The 18,618-nt window shown below is 41.0% G+C and overlaps 1 protein-coding gene across 1 annotated transcript in view; it reads right to left on the minus strand.

Annotated features, from left to right (window-relative positions):
• Nek11 (NIMA related kinase 11) overlaps nucleotides 1–18,618 on the minus strand; it is a 216,193-nt gene that overhangs the window by 151,547 nt on the left and 46,028 nt on the right. Inside the window, 2 exon segments of the mRNA XM_038323431.1 lie at nucleotides 1,917–2,035; nucleotides 15,324–15,489. Coding sequence (XP_038179359.1) covers nucleotides 1,917–2,035; nucleotides 15,324–15,489 — 285 coding nt within the window.

The following is an 18,618-nucleotide window of genomic DNA, read 5'->3' on the forward strand; positions in this document are numbered from 1 at the left end:
AGACCCAAAAAGATGAACATGGGATGTACTCACTCATAATCGGTTTCTAGCCATAATTAAAGGACATTGAGCCTATAAATTTGGGATCCTTGAGAAGATAATAAGAAGGTGAACTCCCAAAAAAAGATATAGTAATCCTCCTGGATATTGGAAGTAGACACGATCGCCAGGCAAAATTGGGAACTTGAGGGTTGGGTGAGACTGGGCCAAGGGAAGATGGGGAGAGAAAAATGTGAAGGGGAGAATGGGGGGAGCTCGGAGGAATGGGATGCTCGGGATATAGGAAGGGTGGATATGGGAGCAGGGAAGCATATATCTTAATTTAAGGAGCTACCTGAGGGTTGTCAAGAGACTTGACCCTAGAGGGGTTCCCAGGTTTCCAGGGAGACGCCCCCAGTTAGTTCCTTGGGCAGCTGAGGAGAGGGAGCCTGAAAAGGCCAGTTCCTATAGCCATACTGATAAATTTCTTGCATATCACCATAGAACCTCCACCTGACGATAGATGAAGAAAATGACAGAGCCCCACATTGGAGCACCGGACTGAGCTCCCAAGGTCCTGATGAGGAGCAGAAGGAGCGAGAACATGAGGGAGAAAGTCAGGAACGTGAGGGGTGCGTTCACTCATGGAGATGGTGGGACAGAACTAAAGGGAGATCACCAACTCCATTTGGAATGGGACTGATGGATCATGCGACCAAACCCGTCTCTCTGAATGTGGCCAACAGCGGGGGCTGACTGAGAAGCAAAGGACATTGGCGCTGGGCTCTGATTCTTCTGCATGGACGGGCTCTGTGGGAGCCTTCTCAGCTTGGTCGATCACCTTCCTGGACCTGGGGGGAGTTGGGAGGACCTTGGACTTAGCATAGAGTGGGGAACCCTGATGGCTCCTTGGCCTTGAGAGGGAGGGAGGGGAGGTATGGGTGGAGGGAAGGGGAGGGAAGGGGGAGAAGGAGGGGCGGGAAGGGGGAGGAGGAGTGGAGGGAGGGGGAGGAGGAGGAGGGAAGGAGATGGAAATTTTTAAATATAAAAAAAATAAACCATGAGAAAGAAAAAAAAAAGAGAGTCTATTCTTATAAATTCATTGGTACCATTTGATGAGTCTAAAAAGATTTAACACCTTAACATCTGAAAAGATCCTACAATGTATTGTTGGGGCAAATTCCATAAACAAGACTGGCAGATAACTGAAACTGGGAGGATACACTGTGACTGTTGCTTGACATTTTATAGCAAAACTGACTTTTAGTTTGAATATTTATCTGCCATGACCTGCTAATGATGCTTGAGTATCATCTTTAGTTCACAAAAGATGGTTAGATAAGGCACCCACCATACTCAATACAGTTTCTGCTACATTGAGGATCAACTTGGTTTCTAGAATTAAAAATAAGTGGGAAGCTGGAGATATGGCTCAGTGCGCAAAGTGCTGACTGTACAAACACGAGGACCTGGGTTCAAATCCCAAATACCTACCATAAAAAATACTGAATATAGGAACTCCTGTCTGTAAACTGAGCCCTCCTGACAGGATGGGAGGTAAGGGAGGAGACTCAGAGGCCAATAGGCCTGGAATATTCAGCAGAGAAGATGAGCTATCCAATCGCAGACACGGTGAAAGGTAAGGACTTACACCCAAGGCTGTCCTCCATACCCAACCTGTGGCATGCACACATCTGCACACACCTGCACACACCTGCACTCACATACACACAACTGATATAAATAAATATTATGTGAGTAAATAATTAATCAACAGTGTCCTAAAGAAAAAATGTCATAAACTATTACAGATGTTTGACTGTGGTCATTCATCTTCTGGACCTGTTTGCTTTCAAATGAATGAAAAATATTCACCTTTTAAGTTCAGACACGAGCATTAAAAACTATCCCCTGTGCCCTGAAGCAAGTCAGCATACCTCTCGTGCATGTAATCAACTCCAAGCAACAACTGGATAAACCATTCCACAATCTGATTTTCAGGAAAGATTTTCCCAGCTTCTTTATGTTCCTGAATTTTATAGTCCAGATCTCGGCCCTGAAACAAAATAACATAATCCTTCATACTGTTATAGATAAAGATTCAACACCAAGTTCTGTCAACAATGTAAGGTAGGCAGGCCCAAGATGGAGTCACCTAAGAGGACACTAAGGTGGATGACCCAGGAGGGGCCAGCCCCTCTGCGGAACTGGAAACTGAACGCTCTGCACATCCCAGAAGCCATCTGACCCTGCCTTCCTAGCAACCAGGAGATCCGTCCTCCTAAAAACGTCGTCGCTCCCACAGAAATCCAAACAGAGCGCTTATTCCTATTGTCAGCAGTTAACAAGTAAAATCTGCCATGGCTCCTCCAGCTCATGTCCGTCTAACCAGGTTTCTTTTATCTTTGCCATCAAACAAGGAAAAACAAACCATATAATGGAGAAATCGTAGCAGGTGTGACATCCATATGACATCCTCTGAATCTGTGTTCATATAAGACTAGGAATAACGTTCCTAGTACCCTAATTTTGCATACAGAACCCTAACATGAGGGAAAGTTAAAAATGGAAGACAGTAAAATTCAAATCAGAGATATTAACTGAATTACAGGAAATGAAATTGGTATTGGCATGGGGCACCAGCACTGGCTGCCATGGGAGACTCTTTTGAATTTTAACGTATTTTGTTGTATTGTTAATGTGTGTATAAATGGGGTATGTGTGGTATAGCTGGAGGTCAGAGGACAATTTCAAGAGAAGATTTTTTTCAGGCCATCAGATGTGTGGCGTAAGTGTTCTCCTCACTGAGCCAACTTGCGGCCCCAGATTATTTTGACTCTGGCGTGGACAGACAGACAGTGTCTTGGAGTGAGTGAGTTTCCCCTTCTCTATTAAACTCCAGCACACCCCTCAGGAATACAGGGACTGGTGGTGAGCGCACGGCTCTCCACTCAACAGTGAAGCATTCGGTCACTCGAGTGCTGACAGAATAACAGTAATTAAAATTAAGGCCAGAAACTGACAATCATGAATGTCTCGGTTTGCCTGACAGTGTCTGATGTGACTTTGATGACAATATGTCAATATATTTTAACTGCCACAGAAAACAAAACATAAAGTGTTAGATTCTCTTAGAGAAACCATAGAGCTCAAAATTTTTATACTAAAACACTGAAAGATTAAAGCTTGTTTGATATATGTCCTTGGAAGAAAAGGCAAGGAAAAATGTTCTTTGTGGGACAAGAGGCACAGGTCCATGGAGCATGCAAATGGTAAGAGGAAAATGAAGCCATACACGGACTATGGAAGTTCTCCTCAGCAGCAGAGCAAAGGTATTTCTAGCCAATGAGGCAACTGGGAGAGATTACTTGTAATCAAACAACATGTGGTCAACTGACAAACTGCTTGTAATGCAGTGTTTAATTTCCTTTCAGTGCAATGTGTAAATATTTGCTTAGCATTTTCTCTTTCCAAATCAAGAAATAAGAAGTCAAAAGCATATCACACATTCACAAGCAGGCTTGATGAAATCGTCTTCCTTGCTGGATTTTCTAGGCCAGGGGGATCAAAGCTTCTTAGAATTAAAAAATGCGGTGAATTAATATTTAACTCTTTGCAATAAAAAGAGAGAAACCAGTTCCCATGTCCTTCTCAGGCACTCACTTTCCAACCATGGCATGCCTCAGAGTTCTGGGTCAGCACACAAGTTGTGCACTACTGGTATTTTTGCAAGTTGTACACAATATTTTTGACAGTGGCTCATTGTGGCTTCTTAAAGAGTAGATAAGAAAGTCCTTCAGACGAAAGGTAACCTATATCTACTACATTGTCTCTATTGTCAGTTTTATATTCCCATCCAATGACTCAAACTCTGACCATAGTAAACACCTCTAATGTCAGAAAACAGTGTTTCACCTCCTGGGGAGGGAGGGAGGGAGCGAGGGAAAGACGGACAGATGGATGAACCCTAAAAATACATAAATGAGGAACAAGAGTGAGAATGCAGTTGGTAAATGCTGTGAAATCCTGAGGACATGAGTTTGATTCCCAAAATGCACATGAAGAAGCAGGGGATGGTGATAAGGAATCACAGCCCCAGTGCTGGGGTGGTAGGGATAGGCAGGTCCCTGGAGTTTGATCACCAACCTGTCCGGCCTAATTGGTGAGTTTCAAGTCATTAAGAGTCCCCAAGTTAACAAGGTAAAGGCTTCTAAAGAACAGCAGATTGTCCTCTGGCCTCCAAACAAATGGGGAGAGAGAGAGAGAGAGAGAAAGAGAGCGAGAGAGAGAGAGAGAGAGAGAGAGAGAGAGAAGCATGCACAATGCATACACACAGGCATACACACTGCTCACACAGGCTTGTACACTACATACACAAAGGCATGCATACTGCATACATACTGGAATGTACACTGTGCACAAAAAGACATACACATGCATACACACAGACATGCACACTGAAAACACAGGCATGCACACTACACACACACACAGACACACAAGAAATATCATTGAAACTGCCTTCTAGTTTCTTATATCTTTACAATATTTAGCACTTTAGGACAACCATAAGTATAGGTGTCATCATAAATTTGGTTTTCAAATACATAATTACCTATCTCACTTATAATAAATAATACTGAGATTTCAAAAGTTCATCTGTAAATTAAAATAGCACTCCTTTTAGGAATTTATTCTCAAACTACAAGTTCCTATTGTTGATGCAGAATATTCCTTTACACTGTGTGAAGATGTGTTACTGTGATTGGTTTAATAAAGATCTGACTGGCCAGTAGCTAGACATGTAAAGATTAGTTGGGACTTCTAGGGAGAGAGCGGTCTCAGGGAAAAAAGCAGAGTATCCACACAGATAGAGAAGAAGCAGGATGTAAAGGTAACCAAACCATGTAAAAGATATAGGTTAATATAATAAGGCTGAGCTTTCATAATTAATAATAAGTCTCTATGTTGCTTTCTGTGAGTTGGCAGCCCAAAGAAAAATCTGTCTAAATATTGTCATTGTAAAACCATGTCAATTGAATATGAAGCTCTATATACTAATGGTGTCTGCACTGTCTTCTTCGAGAGTGAGCAGAACTGTGCTTCCTGTGGTGCCACTGGCTGATGCTTTGCTACCTCTCTCTTCAAACCCTCTATCACCAGTAAACCCAGAACCTCTCAAACTAGGCAAACCCTTTACCACAAAGGTGCATCCTCAGGCCCCATTCACACTTCTTAAATGGCAGAATTTACATGTCAATTTCCTGCATAATATTCAATGTATGCTTTCTTGTGACTATACAAGATATATTTGTATTATTGAGGAATAAATTGGAAAAACAAGCCCTGAAATAATAGGCCTGAAAGTGAAATTCTAGAAGGAACTTTGCAAACATCCCTTCATTCTCTGGGTAGAATCATAAGAAAGAATGTTATCAGTTCTTACTACAGACTTAACCAAGAGACTGTGAAGTCAGCATGAAGACAAGACACCAAAAACCCAAAACCAAGGTCATAGTCTTAAATTACCCTCCATTAAGTTGCCTGGAAGTGGTGGCGCACACCTTTAATCCCAGAATTCAGGAGGCAGAGGCAGGCAGATCTCAGTGAGTTCGAGGCCAGCCTGGTCTACAGTACAGAGTGAGTTCCAGGACAGCCAAGGCTATTGACTCAAAAAAGCAAAAAAAAAAGTTACCCTCCATCCCTTGATTTTCACTTTCTTAAATTTCTCTTGAGAAAACACAAACCCTATTGTTTTGCATTTGCCATGTTCTTTGATAAGCACTCTGTATATTATCTCCTGAGGATGCAGATGAGGTAGGCAAATCCTTCACAGATTAAGACAATATTTATGCTTTTGTACTACAAAGAAAGGAAGACAACTTCTATGAAACCATCTGATTTAAACTCAGCAATATGGGAAGAATTTACTTCTTTTTCTAAACTTGCCATCTAAGTAAAATCCAATTCATTTCATAAGATGTCTCATGCTCTTATTACATATCCTAAGTTTTGTTTTCTCAACTTTGCTTTTGAGAAATGTTTGAGGATGACTTTTCTCGCTAAAACGAACTTAAATAAAAAGAGAATGTAGAGCTCAATAAAAAATCAATTAAAAGGGAAAAAGAAAAACAAGAGAATGCACTTGAACTTGAGCCAATATTAATTTGCCTTTCCTTGATCCTACAGTCAGAAAGATGGCCTCTGTCACTAATGTTGCCTCTCAAAGTCACACAAAAAGCCTCGATGTGAACTTCTTAGGTCTTGAAAAATCTATAACCCCAATGATCACTTGGTAGATCATGGTTTCCCTTCATACTCCATTCCAGTTTGCCAACATCAGATGGACTTTGAAACCCTGAAACCTTGAAGAAGTGAAGAGAACTTAACCACAGTGTTCTAAACAGCATCTTTGATTGCCAGCAACAAGTTCAAATCCCCAACCCACTTTTAAGGCTGTCAACTACTTCAAAAGATCAAAAAGAATGTTCTCAGAGCCCATCCAAGTAAAATGGAAGTGTTCAAAGAACAGACAGGACAAAAGGATCTCTTCAAGGCTAGGAGGAGCATGGAGCATCCTTCTGATCTACTTCTCCACTTCCAAATGAAAAGTCTGTTCTTTATTAGTTCATTGAGTTGGTATCTTATGGTTGAATAGGAATTATTTAATAATGATAACAGCAGTAATAAATGTAGGAAGCAAGGAATGGTATCATCTGTCACTGAACTGTGGCATTCTGAAAGCTTGTTGCAATTGTGTACATCAAACATGGGAAAATATCAAGTTACATTGTGCTTTTTAAAGCAAAATAAGACGGTCTAGTTTTTAAGTAGTTACTGGACAATGCCCTCCACTCTTATGACATGTTATAATTAATAACACAAATGACATCTCTGGGTAATCTTAATGGGAATTCTTTTGTCTATAAGGTCTGATAAAGTTAGCATTCCCTACTGAGACAATAAAGTAGCAGAATTTTTTTATCTCAGTATGAAATAATTTTCATATTCTATAAAGCATAGATAGGGTTATTGTTTTAAACAAACTATTTGATAAAATGTCAATTATTCTATTTTAACACTTATAATTATATAATTCATGGGCTAACTAAAGCTATCCTTACAATGTTAAGTTTTGCTAAGTTTATACAATAATTTTTTAAACTGAAATTCATTTCCGTTGTCAATTATTACATTACAGTTTTAAATGAAAAATTGTGGTAGCACTTAATTTTTGAGACAGAATCTTCATTCCTCTTTTCCCGGTACAGATTACTCAAATATCTTAAGAAAAACTAAAGACATTTTATTGTGAATAAACACTTCAAATATGCCAGTGGAGGGACTTTTTTAAAATTTTATGTTAAAGGGTCAAAGACACCTCCATGGACCCTACCAGGTAGGCCACAACCTTGTGGCAATACACAGATTAATAGAAATGGATTAATTTAAGATGTAAGAGTTAGTTAGTTAATAAGAAGCCTGAGCTAATAGGTCAAACAGTGTTGTAATTAATACAGTGTTGTAATTAATTTTTTTTTCAGGTCTCGGCAGCCAGGAAATGAACCGTATATTTTAGCCAGTGACAGAAATGTCTCATTTGACATGCCAGACAGATTCATTATTGTCATGGGACTGGGAATTCGGTTCAGGAGTAGAGGGATTTCCCAGGATGTGCAAGGCCTGGGGCTCAGCCCCCAGCACTGGAAAAACAAACCAGTTACCACGTCATCTCTGTTACCCCAAATGTATCTGAGAACTACACATGTCACGGAGTTGGGGCTCAGGAATGGCTCCTGGAAAGCTCAGAAAGAGACAACAACTAATGCAGAGTGCCTATTGATCCGTAAGCATGAGGACTGAACGACCACGGTGATGGGAAGCTCGTGAGGCTTAGGGGCCATATTTTTTCTTTCCAAGGAGATGTCTGTGGAGAGCTGGCCTGCAGCCGCTGTTCAGGGCAAGGAACAGGAGCGAGGTGATCTTGATGACACACAAGACCTGGTCATCAGCTACACCCACAGGCAGGGCCAGACTCCCCAGGTCTCAGCTCTGGGCCTCACCTGGTTCACTAGTCTTTAAACACTGACTTTTTTTTATTACTCTATCATCTATTTTCATACTAACTGTTCTCCTCACTCCCCTGGCCCTGTTCTAACCTTGGTTGTCTGTTAAAATCGCTCAGAGAGCTTCCAAAAAATCCTGTTGCCGGGTTGTAATAGCCTGACCAAGTAAGTGAGGTTTGCAGAGGAAGGACTCAGGCCCAGGCAATTCTGAAAGTCCTCCTGGTGAGTCTAATGCACAGCCCAGGGCTGGACTGACCGTTCTGCCACAACACGGGCATAGACGCTGAAGTTGTTCCCACCAGCAAACCAGAAGCCAAGCAGGCCAATTCTTACCACCCTTTGCTGAGAGGGGGAGGGACGGGAATGAATGCGAGCACAGAACACTGCAAGTGCTCATGAATGTGTCCCAATGAAACCCGTTACTTTGTATGACTGACACAAACGAAAAGAAATGTTTAAAAAAGAAATGTCTGCAGCCAGGCTGTGGTGGCGCACGCCTTTAATCCCAGCACTCGGGAGGCAGAGGCAGGTGGATCTCTGAGTTTGAGACCAGCCTGGTCTGTAAAGCAAGTTCCAGGACAGCCAGGACTGTTACACAGGAAAACACTGTCCTGAAAAACAAACAAAAAAAGAAGGAGAAAGAAAGAAAGAAAGAAAGAAAGAAAGAAAGAAAGAAAGAAAGAAAGAAAGAAAGAAGGAAGGAAAGGAAAGAAAGGTCTGAATGCTGTATGCTAACTTCTTTGTGGTTCAATATCTAGACCCAAGGTGTGATTTTTTTTAAAAAAAATAAATGAGAACAACTCTCATGTGTTGGAGTCTGAGATGATTCATATAATTACACTGAGTTTCATGCAAAAGAAAAATACTTCACCAGTTAGGGATATGGGGGTGCAAATGGTTCCCAGCCAATGACTCCCCCCACTCCTCCTTGCATTCTCACTATACATGTGAGAGAAGAGGGAGCAGTTAAGGGGCCCAGGAACCTGGATGGAACCTGAAGATGTGGGGCTAGAGACAACTGTTAGAAAAGTAACGGCTAAGGCGAGAGCTATGAGACTGTGGGGGAAGGACAGGAAGGAGCGGGCACACAGCTCCATTTCCTTCTTGTGTGGAGGGGAACAGAAGACACCAGGGTCCAAAGTTCTGCGGCTTTGGTAGCTTTGGAACTATTAGGCAGTACCTGGTTCTGCAGCTCAGGCTGGCCTTGAATCTCTGAGCTTCCTGTTTTTGATCCTTCATCCTGGGATTATAACACCGCAATACCAATTGGTGGATGCTTTGCTTATGTATTTATTAAGTGCATATGTAATGTGTATATGTGCTTGTGTATATACGTACATGTGTGTGTGTGTATACATATGTATGTGTAAGGCATTTGTCCTCTATCACTCCCGCCTCCTGTTTTGAGACAGTGTGTCACTGAGCCTGGAGCTCACTGATTGCACTGGCCAGCTCTGGGCAGCCACTGTCCACACCTCCCCTGTGCTAAGGTTATAGATACATGCTACCATATTCAGATTTTACATGGGTTCTGGGGATCTAAACTGTGATTCTCAATTCTTGCACAGCAGGACCTTTACTGATTGAGTCATCTTCTCAGCCCCTGACTGCTTGTATTTTCACACACATAATCTGAGATGCCCAGTGGGTTGAGCAGCAGATATAGACATATCAGAGATAAATGAATACATTACAGACTTGAAAGGTCCCAAATTAAATTTCACAAGAGGAAACATGGACATAGAGAGATCAGCCACTGAAATGGTGATAGCATGTTTTATGAGGCCCAGGTTCAGTTTTAGTTATCTGCCATTTCCTATCAATAATTTTACTTCAATTAAGAAAAAGATAACATCAGGCCTGAGCAAGCTAAGAGTGAATTTGCATCTGAAAATGAGAAATATCTCTGTTAACGAGAAACATGCACACATCCTTTCTCAGGAGCCTGAGAAGAGGATCCATAGACCCCCGGACACCCAGCAGCTGTGTAGTGCAGCTGGCAGCCATCACCATGGCAACATTCCTTCCCAGGAGAGCAGCTCGGTCCATGGAAACCAACCATCATTTAAAAATTAGCGCAGATGATCCTGCATTGGATCTTGCACAACAAAAGCCGTTTTTAGAGAAATGCCCTTTCTAAGGACATAATTGGAACAAATGAGCAAATTTGAATATAGATTGTGAGTTAGATGGGCGGCTCTCAAACTTCAGTTTGTTTCAGACTCACCTGGTGAGCTTGTCAAAACACAGATGGCTGGACCCCACCCCCACAAAGTCTGATTCAGTATAGCTGGGCTTCTGGCCAGGATTCTGTATTTCCACCAAGTTACTAAGTGGGGTTAGTGCTGCAGATGTGAGATTCTGCTTGGGAATCACAGTGACTTCCATGCTCACATTGGTTCAGTGCTAATTTCTTGAGTTCTTATGACTTTAACAGTTGCTATGAAAGAGAAGGTCCTTTACCTTAGATGTTCTAATATGAAGCCTTAGCTTTTAAGCAACATAGGTATAAAGAATTTAGGTCAATAGTCATCCATGTTTGCATACTTATAGTTAGACTAATCAGGTTCTTTAGATACATAGAGATTGTATTCCTCATAGATAGGTAATATTCACCACTTCAAAGAACTGTAGAATATGGCATTTAAATAACTTGGGGTTCTGTTGATGTGAGACACAATTGCTCCTGGCAGCACCAATCTATTCCCGAGCGAATGTTGGGCACCAAAGACACTCCACTTAGAGTTTGTTTTCTTCTTGGCAAAACTGGCCTTTGGGCAAAGAACTGCCCATGCCTCGACCCCTGAAAAATTGCACTGTGTCCAGATTGGATAAGAAGGATATAAGAAGAAAAGATTGCCAAATCTTGCCAAGACAGGTTAAGATGGTTTTGAAAATTTTCCTGCCTCTGAAAATGGTCTGTCAGTTTCTCTAGGCCCTAGCCTAGTCTAGGCAAATGAGACTTAGGGTGATTGCCCAGATAGCCAGATGTCTCTGTCATTTATTACACCTTTTGGAAGTTGCTTGATTGAGCTTCCTGTTTACTCAAGTAATATTATTTCCCTTCTAAGGTCTTCGGTGGGGTTGAAGACTAGATAGTCATAGTTGCTTTCCTCTCATGACTTAGCCAAGCCATTTCTAATACAAGACTTAGACTCCTTAGCATAGGATAACTATTGAAACATTTAGTATATGTTTCTTGCTTGATATTGTTTATGCTGGTTGTAACTTTAATTTTTATACTTGATATTTGTTCTTATTGTATATAGTTTTGTATTAGGCTTAGAACTCTTTTATTTAGACAAAAGGGGGAAGTGCTGTGGGATCTCCTTCAGCCAATAGCCTTTAAGATATTGGCCCACTCTGCACATGGCCACATGTACTATATATACAGATGTAAAAACATGTGTGGCCCCTTGGCTGCTGGATTTGGTCCTGTTTCCTATTCATGCAGAGGACTGCTGATCTGTTCTAACCCCTTAATAAAGAAACCTTGAACCACAAAAAAAAGAAAAGAAAAGAAAGATATTGCCAAAGGCTAGATATATGTCTTAGGTTTAAGAAGACTCTTGCAGAGTACCTGAGTTGGGTCCCCATCATTCAAGTCTGATGGTCCACAACTACCTAAAATGTATGCTCCCTGGCATCTGATAACCTTTTCTAGTGCCAGTGGGCACAGGCACACAAATGGGCATAGGGCTGAACACACACACAACACACATCCACACACACACAACACATACACACACAACACATACACACACAGAGACCATTAAAAGTAAAGATAAAATGTTACTCATTGCAATGATATTATTTAAAATTTCTGTCTTATAATATTTTATACTTACAACAACATTAAAAACAAGTCTATAATAAACAAAAGATAATACAGTAGCTATTTGGACAAGATTAGGGCTGGAACTTAGTATTCGTTAGCTTTCTGTTGCTGTGTGGGGGAGCCCATAGAAGTGGGCCTACTGCACCTTGACTGAAGGTCAGAAATCTTAAGCCTACTCTTGCTCTTTCAAAGTTATTGACAAGAATTCTGGCTGAAGGTGTAGCTACAAACAAGATATCCTGACCTAGGGTGTGTTTACTTGGTGTTTTTGGATATTAAGATGGCCCATAGAGGTGGATCCACTCCACCTTAGGAAATAGTAGCTTGATGTCTCAAGTATTGAAGCAATTAAGTGTTCTGTTTGTCCTTTGTGTCATATAAAAGCAGTCTTTTGCCTCCTTCCCCAATTTTTGGATTTGGGTATATAAGCATATGGAAAATAAATGCGGGCATTTTCAGGATTACATATTCCCTGGGTTGCCCTCCCAGTACTAGCCTATATCTCTGTGTTTCTTTTATATCTCTGTTCCTCTTGCCTAACACTTCTAGTCCACATGCCCCTACCCTGGAACATACGAACCGTCGTGGCTGGACCCCAACAGATGTCATCCCAACGCGTGGCTATGACAGCTATGGCAAAATCCCTGAGAAAATCAACTCAAAAGCAGGAAAGATTTATTTTAACTCCTGGTTTCGGAGGTTCCAGTCAGCAGTCAGTTGCCTCTATTGCTTTGGGGCTAATGAGACAGATTACTATAGTGGGACACATGTGGCTGAGAAAGGTTACTCATGCCCTAGCAGCTGGGGGGAAGAGTGAGAAGGAGGCTTGCATCCTTACGCCATCTTGAAAGGAATGATGCCAATGGCCTCAATAAAGATGCTGGTGACTAAGTCTCTATATTACACGGGTTTCTGGGAGATGTGCAAGAGGTTCAAGATGCAAACTACAACATGTTTATTCTCAAGTAGTTCAGGAAAGAGCTAGGTAGAGTGTGTATACATGGAAAAAAGAAATAATGAAGCAAACAAGAAAACTGGGAATGTGGAAGATGCGAGAAGTCTCATAACCGAAAGCTCAGAATGAGAGTCAATTTTTTTTTGTGTGTGTGTGTAATTTATTTATTTTTTCTCATTTTTTTATTAAAAATTTCCATCTCCTCCCCTTCTTCTCCCCCTTCCCTCCCCTCCCCTCTACCCATACCCCCACTCCAAAATCAAAATTAGCACGGGAAAAGAAAGTTAGACCATGCCATCTACACCTGTTACCCATGGCAGTCACTAGGCCACTTAATTTTAAGTTAATTAAAATTAAACAATAAATTTTGTTTCCATCAAATTCCTTAATTTCAAAGAAAAAAAAGCCAGCATGACTAGAGTTGACCGTGGCAGAGGCACAAGCACAGAACACTTCAGTTTCCCAGAGCCTTCTACTGAGCACTGCTGACTTCAGATGAAGGAGTTTTAAGATGAGGAAAAGTGTCTTTAGAAAAAATTCCTGTGCCCCTAGGTGTGGTGACCAACACCTACAATCTCATTTCTTGGGAGATGGAAGCAGGGGCATCAGGGTTCAAGGCCAGCTATGACAACACAGTGAATTTAGGAACAGCCTGAATTACAGAGACAATATAACATTTTACAAACAAATGAATGTGCCAAAATCAGCAGTGAGAAAAGATAATTATCATATGTAGTAATAGTCCATTGGTTTTTTTTTTCTGAAAGAAAATTCTAGCAACTAAAGGAGCTAACGAAGAAAAAGTATTAAATAATAACAGGTAGATTATAACATCGCTACATTAGAAACACATTTTCCAGAATGGCCATTCAATTATTCAACACTACCACCCTACACTCCTCATCATCTTACTGATTTTCTTAACAATCCATTAGGTAGAGAAGTTACATATCTAAGTAACTAGTGTTCATCACTACCACCCCTGTGTGTGTGTGTGTGTGTGTGTGTGTGTGTGTGTGAGTGTCCATCTGTTTATATCTCGGCCTCTCCCTCTCTCCATCCTCCAAGCAGAAAAGGAGCAAACCAGGAAGTAATTGAAAGAGAAAGGCTAAGGTCTAGATTACTCCAATTCATTCAGAGGAATGTGACTGCTGGTTTCTTAGTGGTTGATGCACCAGCAAATGGGGAAGCAGCATGGGTGGTTTGGGTACAGTTTCTACTCTTCCTTCTGCTGCTCAAATACAGGGTACCCTCAGCGTCCATCTGCTTGTCCAAATTCTCACAGCCAAGCCTGCGTGCCTTCTGTTCCAAAAAGACACTTCTTTCTTCCCAACATAATTTCTCTAGGGTTCCAGGGCCATCCAAGTGATGAGCTGACTAATTCCATTTTCCATGGTTTCAAATCCTCCTAAGAAGTATTTGGCTAGCCTAGTTCAAAGAGCACCTGGGCATAATTTTAAGCATGGCATCTTCTTTTATGCTCTGCCTGACACAACCCCAGTCACCCACCCTACACCTAACCTCTGAGTTGTAAACACAAAGATCCATAATTCATATTGTCTGTCTTCTCCTCTCTCATCTTTCTAAACTTCACATTCATTTCAGACTCAGTAAAGCACAAAGCTGTTACTTCAAGAGAACAGAGAGCAGCAGAGAAAACTGCAAATGCTATGCCACAATTCACAGGTCAACAAATAGGAAAGACTTCTCTACGAGAAAGGAGTCGTAAGTCAAATCTCCAAATATCAAACAACAGAACTGGAAATCAAACTGTGAGCTATGCCTCCACTGTATCCAAGCCTTGGTTAAGAGTCTGGATGTCCAGCTACACATTCATGATACTATCATAGGAGGTTTGGGCAACCTGTCCCCCATATATGTAAAAGCACTCCCCAATCATGACACAGAGAATTATTATTAATATTGAATTCTTCACCTTAGTTTAGGCTTATTTCTAGCTAGAATTTTTTTAACTTAAATTAACCTATTTCTATAAATCTATGTGCTGCCCCAAGACTCATTTACCTCATCTCTGAACTGTCCATTCTGCATCCCTGCTTCCTCCGTGTTTGTCTGTCTGGATCCTGGCTGGTTGGCCACTGGTTGGCTGTTTCCCATCTCTTTCTGCCCACCAGTACTGCCTATTCCTCGTCTGTCTAACTATTGGCTATTCAGTTCTTTATAAGACCAATTAGACCTATTGGTGCCTTAGGCAGGCAAGGTGAAACAGCTACACATCTTTACATAGTTAAACAAATGTGACATAAACAAAATCAACACACCTTTATATAGTTAAACAATTATTCTATTCCACAACATTTGTCAAATACTTAGAGAAGATTATTCTTAGCCACAAGACATGAGACACCAGGCCTTTGAAATTCAACTTGCTGCTTGATAATAAAACTTTTAAGATATCTCTTTATATAAAATTTTTTTACCATGCAACAGATTTTTACAAGTATTTCTACGAGAGGAGTCTCACCTCACAGTATTCTGTGATAATGCAGAAATTATCCTGCTCCATGAAGCTTGCATGGAACTTGACAATGGCTGGATGATTTAGCTTGGAAAGGAGCTGGGCTTCCACATTGGCCTGAACAGTTTCATTCGGGTTTAATTCTCCAACAGAGATCTCCTTGAGTACCTTTCTGCAGTCAAAGAAAGAAAAAAGAAAAGAAAGAACATAGAAAAGAAAAGAAAGAAAGACATTAAGAGTTGAGAAGTACATTTAACGCATCTGAGCAAATAGTAAAGAGCCCCCTCACTGTGGCCAGCTGATCTGATCAGCTGCTCAGAGGTCTAGTTCTGCCTGCTAGGATACTGATGCCCTAGGCCTGCTTCCTATCCTGGTCAGCACCATGGTGTCCTGAAGTCTCTGATTTCCACACCTATTCCCTCTACAATTGAATGTCAGTCAGAATATGTGATATTTATTTATTCTAACCTAACTGTCCTTGGTGCACCATGATTTATTGCTAGCAGGATTTAAGAAAACAAAGTTTTAACTGAAAACATTGATAGAGATAGTAAGAATTTCTATCCTGGGAGAGGATGTGAGGTAAAGGGAACACTCCTGCATTGCTGGTGGGAGTGCAAGCTGGTACAGCCCCTTTGAATATCAGTATGGCGATTTCTCAGAAAATTAGGAAACAACCTTCCTCAAGACCCAGCAATACCACTTTTGAGTATATATCCAAAGGATGGTCAATCGTGCCACAAGAACATGTGCTCAACTATGTTCATAGTAGCATTGTTTGTCATTGCCAGACCCTGGAAACACCCCCAATGCCCATAAACTGAAGAATGGATAAGGAAAATGTGGTACATTTACACAATGGAGTACTACGCAGCAGAAAAAAATAACGACATCTTGAATTTTGCAGGAAAATGGATGGAGCTAGAAAACATCATTTTGAGTGAGGTAATCCAGACCCAGAAAAACAATTATCACATGTACTCACTCATAAATGGTTTTTAAACATAAAGCAAAAAAAAAACAGCCTACAAATCACAATCCCAGAGAACCTAGACAACAATGAGGACTCTAAAAGAGACATATATACATGGATCTAATCTACATGGGAAGTAGAAAAAGACAAGGTCTCCTGAGTAAATTGGAAGCTTGGGGACCTTGGTAAAGGGTTGAAGGGGAGGGGAGAGACAGGGAGGGGAGCAGAGAAAAATGTAGAGCTCAATAAAAATTTAAAAAAAGAATTTCTATTCTGGATAAACAGAAGATTTCATGAAGTCTCCAAATCATTAATTTAAAAATTGTGATAGCACCATGAAGAGTGGACCAAAACACTACCTTTCCATATCCAAGAAAAGAAAATAGTCTGATGAGCCAACCAATTATAGTCCACACTGTACACTAGATCGCCTGGGGACAGGACTTTAGCATGCCAATTACACTGTGCAGACAGATGCTGCTGATTGCCAGGGAGCCTGGCTGCTCATTAAGGCAAGTTCTGTAGAACTCCTGCTAGAAAACACTTTGCAAAACTGTTAAGAGTTACTTCCTGGGAATATTAGTAGAAATGCTTAATTAAAGACTGAAACCGACTCATAGACTATCCGGCAGACCCCAGTCATGTCGAGCAGGTGTTCACTCTGTCCTTGCCATATGGAGTGCCTGAAGCTGGTAGTCTGGCATGCCATGAACTTCTGTCTTCCCTCTGATTGGGAGATGCTTATCCAAATCACTGGGTCTCATTCCAGGTCCGTTTCTGCCACTGTGCTCAATTATGAATTTACATATAATATAAACTGATGGAAAATAAATACCCTTGCTAGGAAAAAATAAATCAAAGGCTTACCAAAAGGTCTGACAGTGACAAATGGTAAAAATCAAACTTTCATGTCATTAACAGGCCAGTTCTTTGTTTGTTTGTTTTGTTTTGTTTGTTTTTCAATACAGGGTTTCTCTGTGTAACAGTCTTGGCTGTCCTGAAACACACGCTGTAGATCAGGTTGGCCTTGAACTCACCAAGATCCACCTGCCTCTACCTCCCGAGTGCTGAGATTTAAGGCATGTCTACCACAGCCCAGCTGACAGGCCAGTTCTTTCTTTCTTTCTTTCTTTCTTTCTTTCTTTCTTTCTTTCTTTCTTTCTCTTTCTTTCTTTCTTTCTTTCTTTCTTCTTTTTTCTTTCTTTCTTCCTTCCTTCCTTCCTTTCTTTCTTTCTTTCTTTCTTTCTTTCTTTCTTTCTTTCTTTCTTTCTTTCTTTCTTTTTCGATACAGGGTTTCTCTGTAGTTTTGGAGCCTCTCCTGGAACTAGCTCTTGTAGACCAGGCTAGCCTCGAACTCACAGAGATCTGCCTCTGACTCCCGAGTGCTGGGATTAAAGGTGCGTGCCATCACACCCAGCCTTAGGTCAGTTCTTAATGGGGCAAACTTGTAAAACTGCAGTCTGAACTCAGATTTCTAAGTTCTCAGTCTACCCAGTAAAAGATAAACCTGGAAAACTAGATATGCATGGGTGTGCTCTATAAAAAAAAGATAAAGGAGAATATAACCAAGGGATTTTAGATTGTGGCAATACATAATAAATTTTTCTTCCAATGGATGTCATTTCAATTTACTAATTGTTTCTTCAACCCAGGTTAATACCAGCTTTGATTACACTGAATAAGAGGGCTCTTTCCAGTCTTTAAGGAGTGCTCCAAGTTTTTCATTCACTTGGACAAGCCTTTCCCTCCAGCTGTATTACTGTAAAAGAACAGCAATTGTCTTGGGCAACGCTAGACCTTAGTACTCAGTCAGACCTGGGATCAGAAGCTCTGCAATTGCAGTCTGTCACCAGTGTGGACAGCCGAGTGACACTCTATGGGTGTTTTCAGTGGCATTATAAATGAAGGGGGCAGGAAGATGCCTCAGCATCAGCTGCACAAGCATGAGGACCTGAGTTTGGACCCCCAAATATCAGGTATAATCTGAGTATGGCGGAGAAAGGGATCCATGGGGCTTGCTAGTCAGTCAGTCTAGCCAATCAGTGAATTCCATATCTCAGAAAGGAAGGTAGAGAAGTGGCTGAACAAGACAAGTCTCCTTACGCACCTGCACGGCTGGACACACACACAAGAAATAAAAATTCTAAGTCAGAAACTTTGTCCTGCAAGTTGAGAATGTAAATATGAGAACTTGAAAAATGACTTCACCCTCTGGTGTTAGAGGATTAACATTTGACATTTCTGCTGGACCAATTGAAAAAAAAAAGTCACATTTTTCTTCTCCAAAAAGAAGAAAACGCTTCAATGCTGAGATGAACATCATTGATA

Source organism: Arvicola amphibius, chromosome 3 (assembly GCF_903992535.2).
Source record: "Arvicola amphibius chromosome 3, mArvAmp1.2, whole genome shotgun sequence".
Lineage (NCBI taxonomy): Eukaryota > Metazoa > Chordata > Mammalia > Rodentia > Cricetidae > Arvicola > Arvicola amphibius.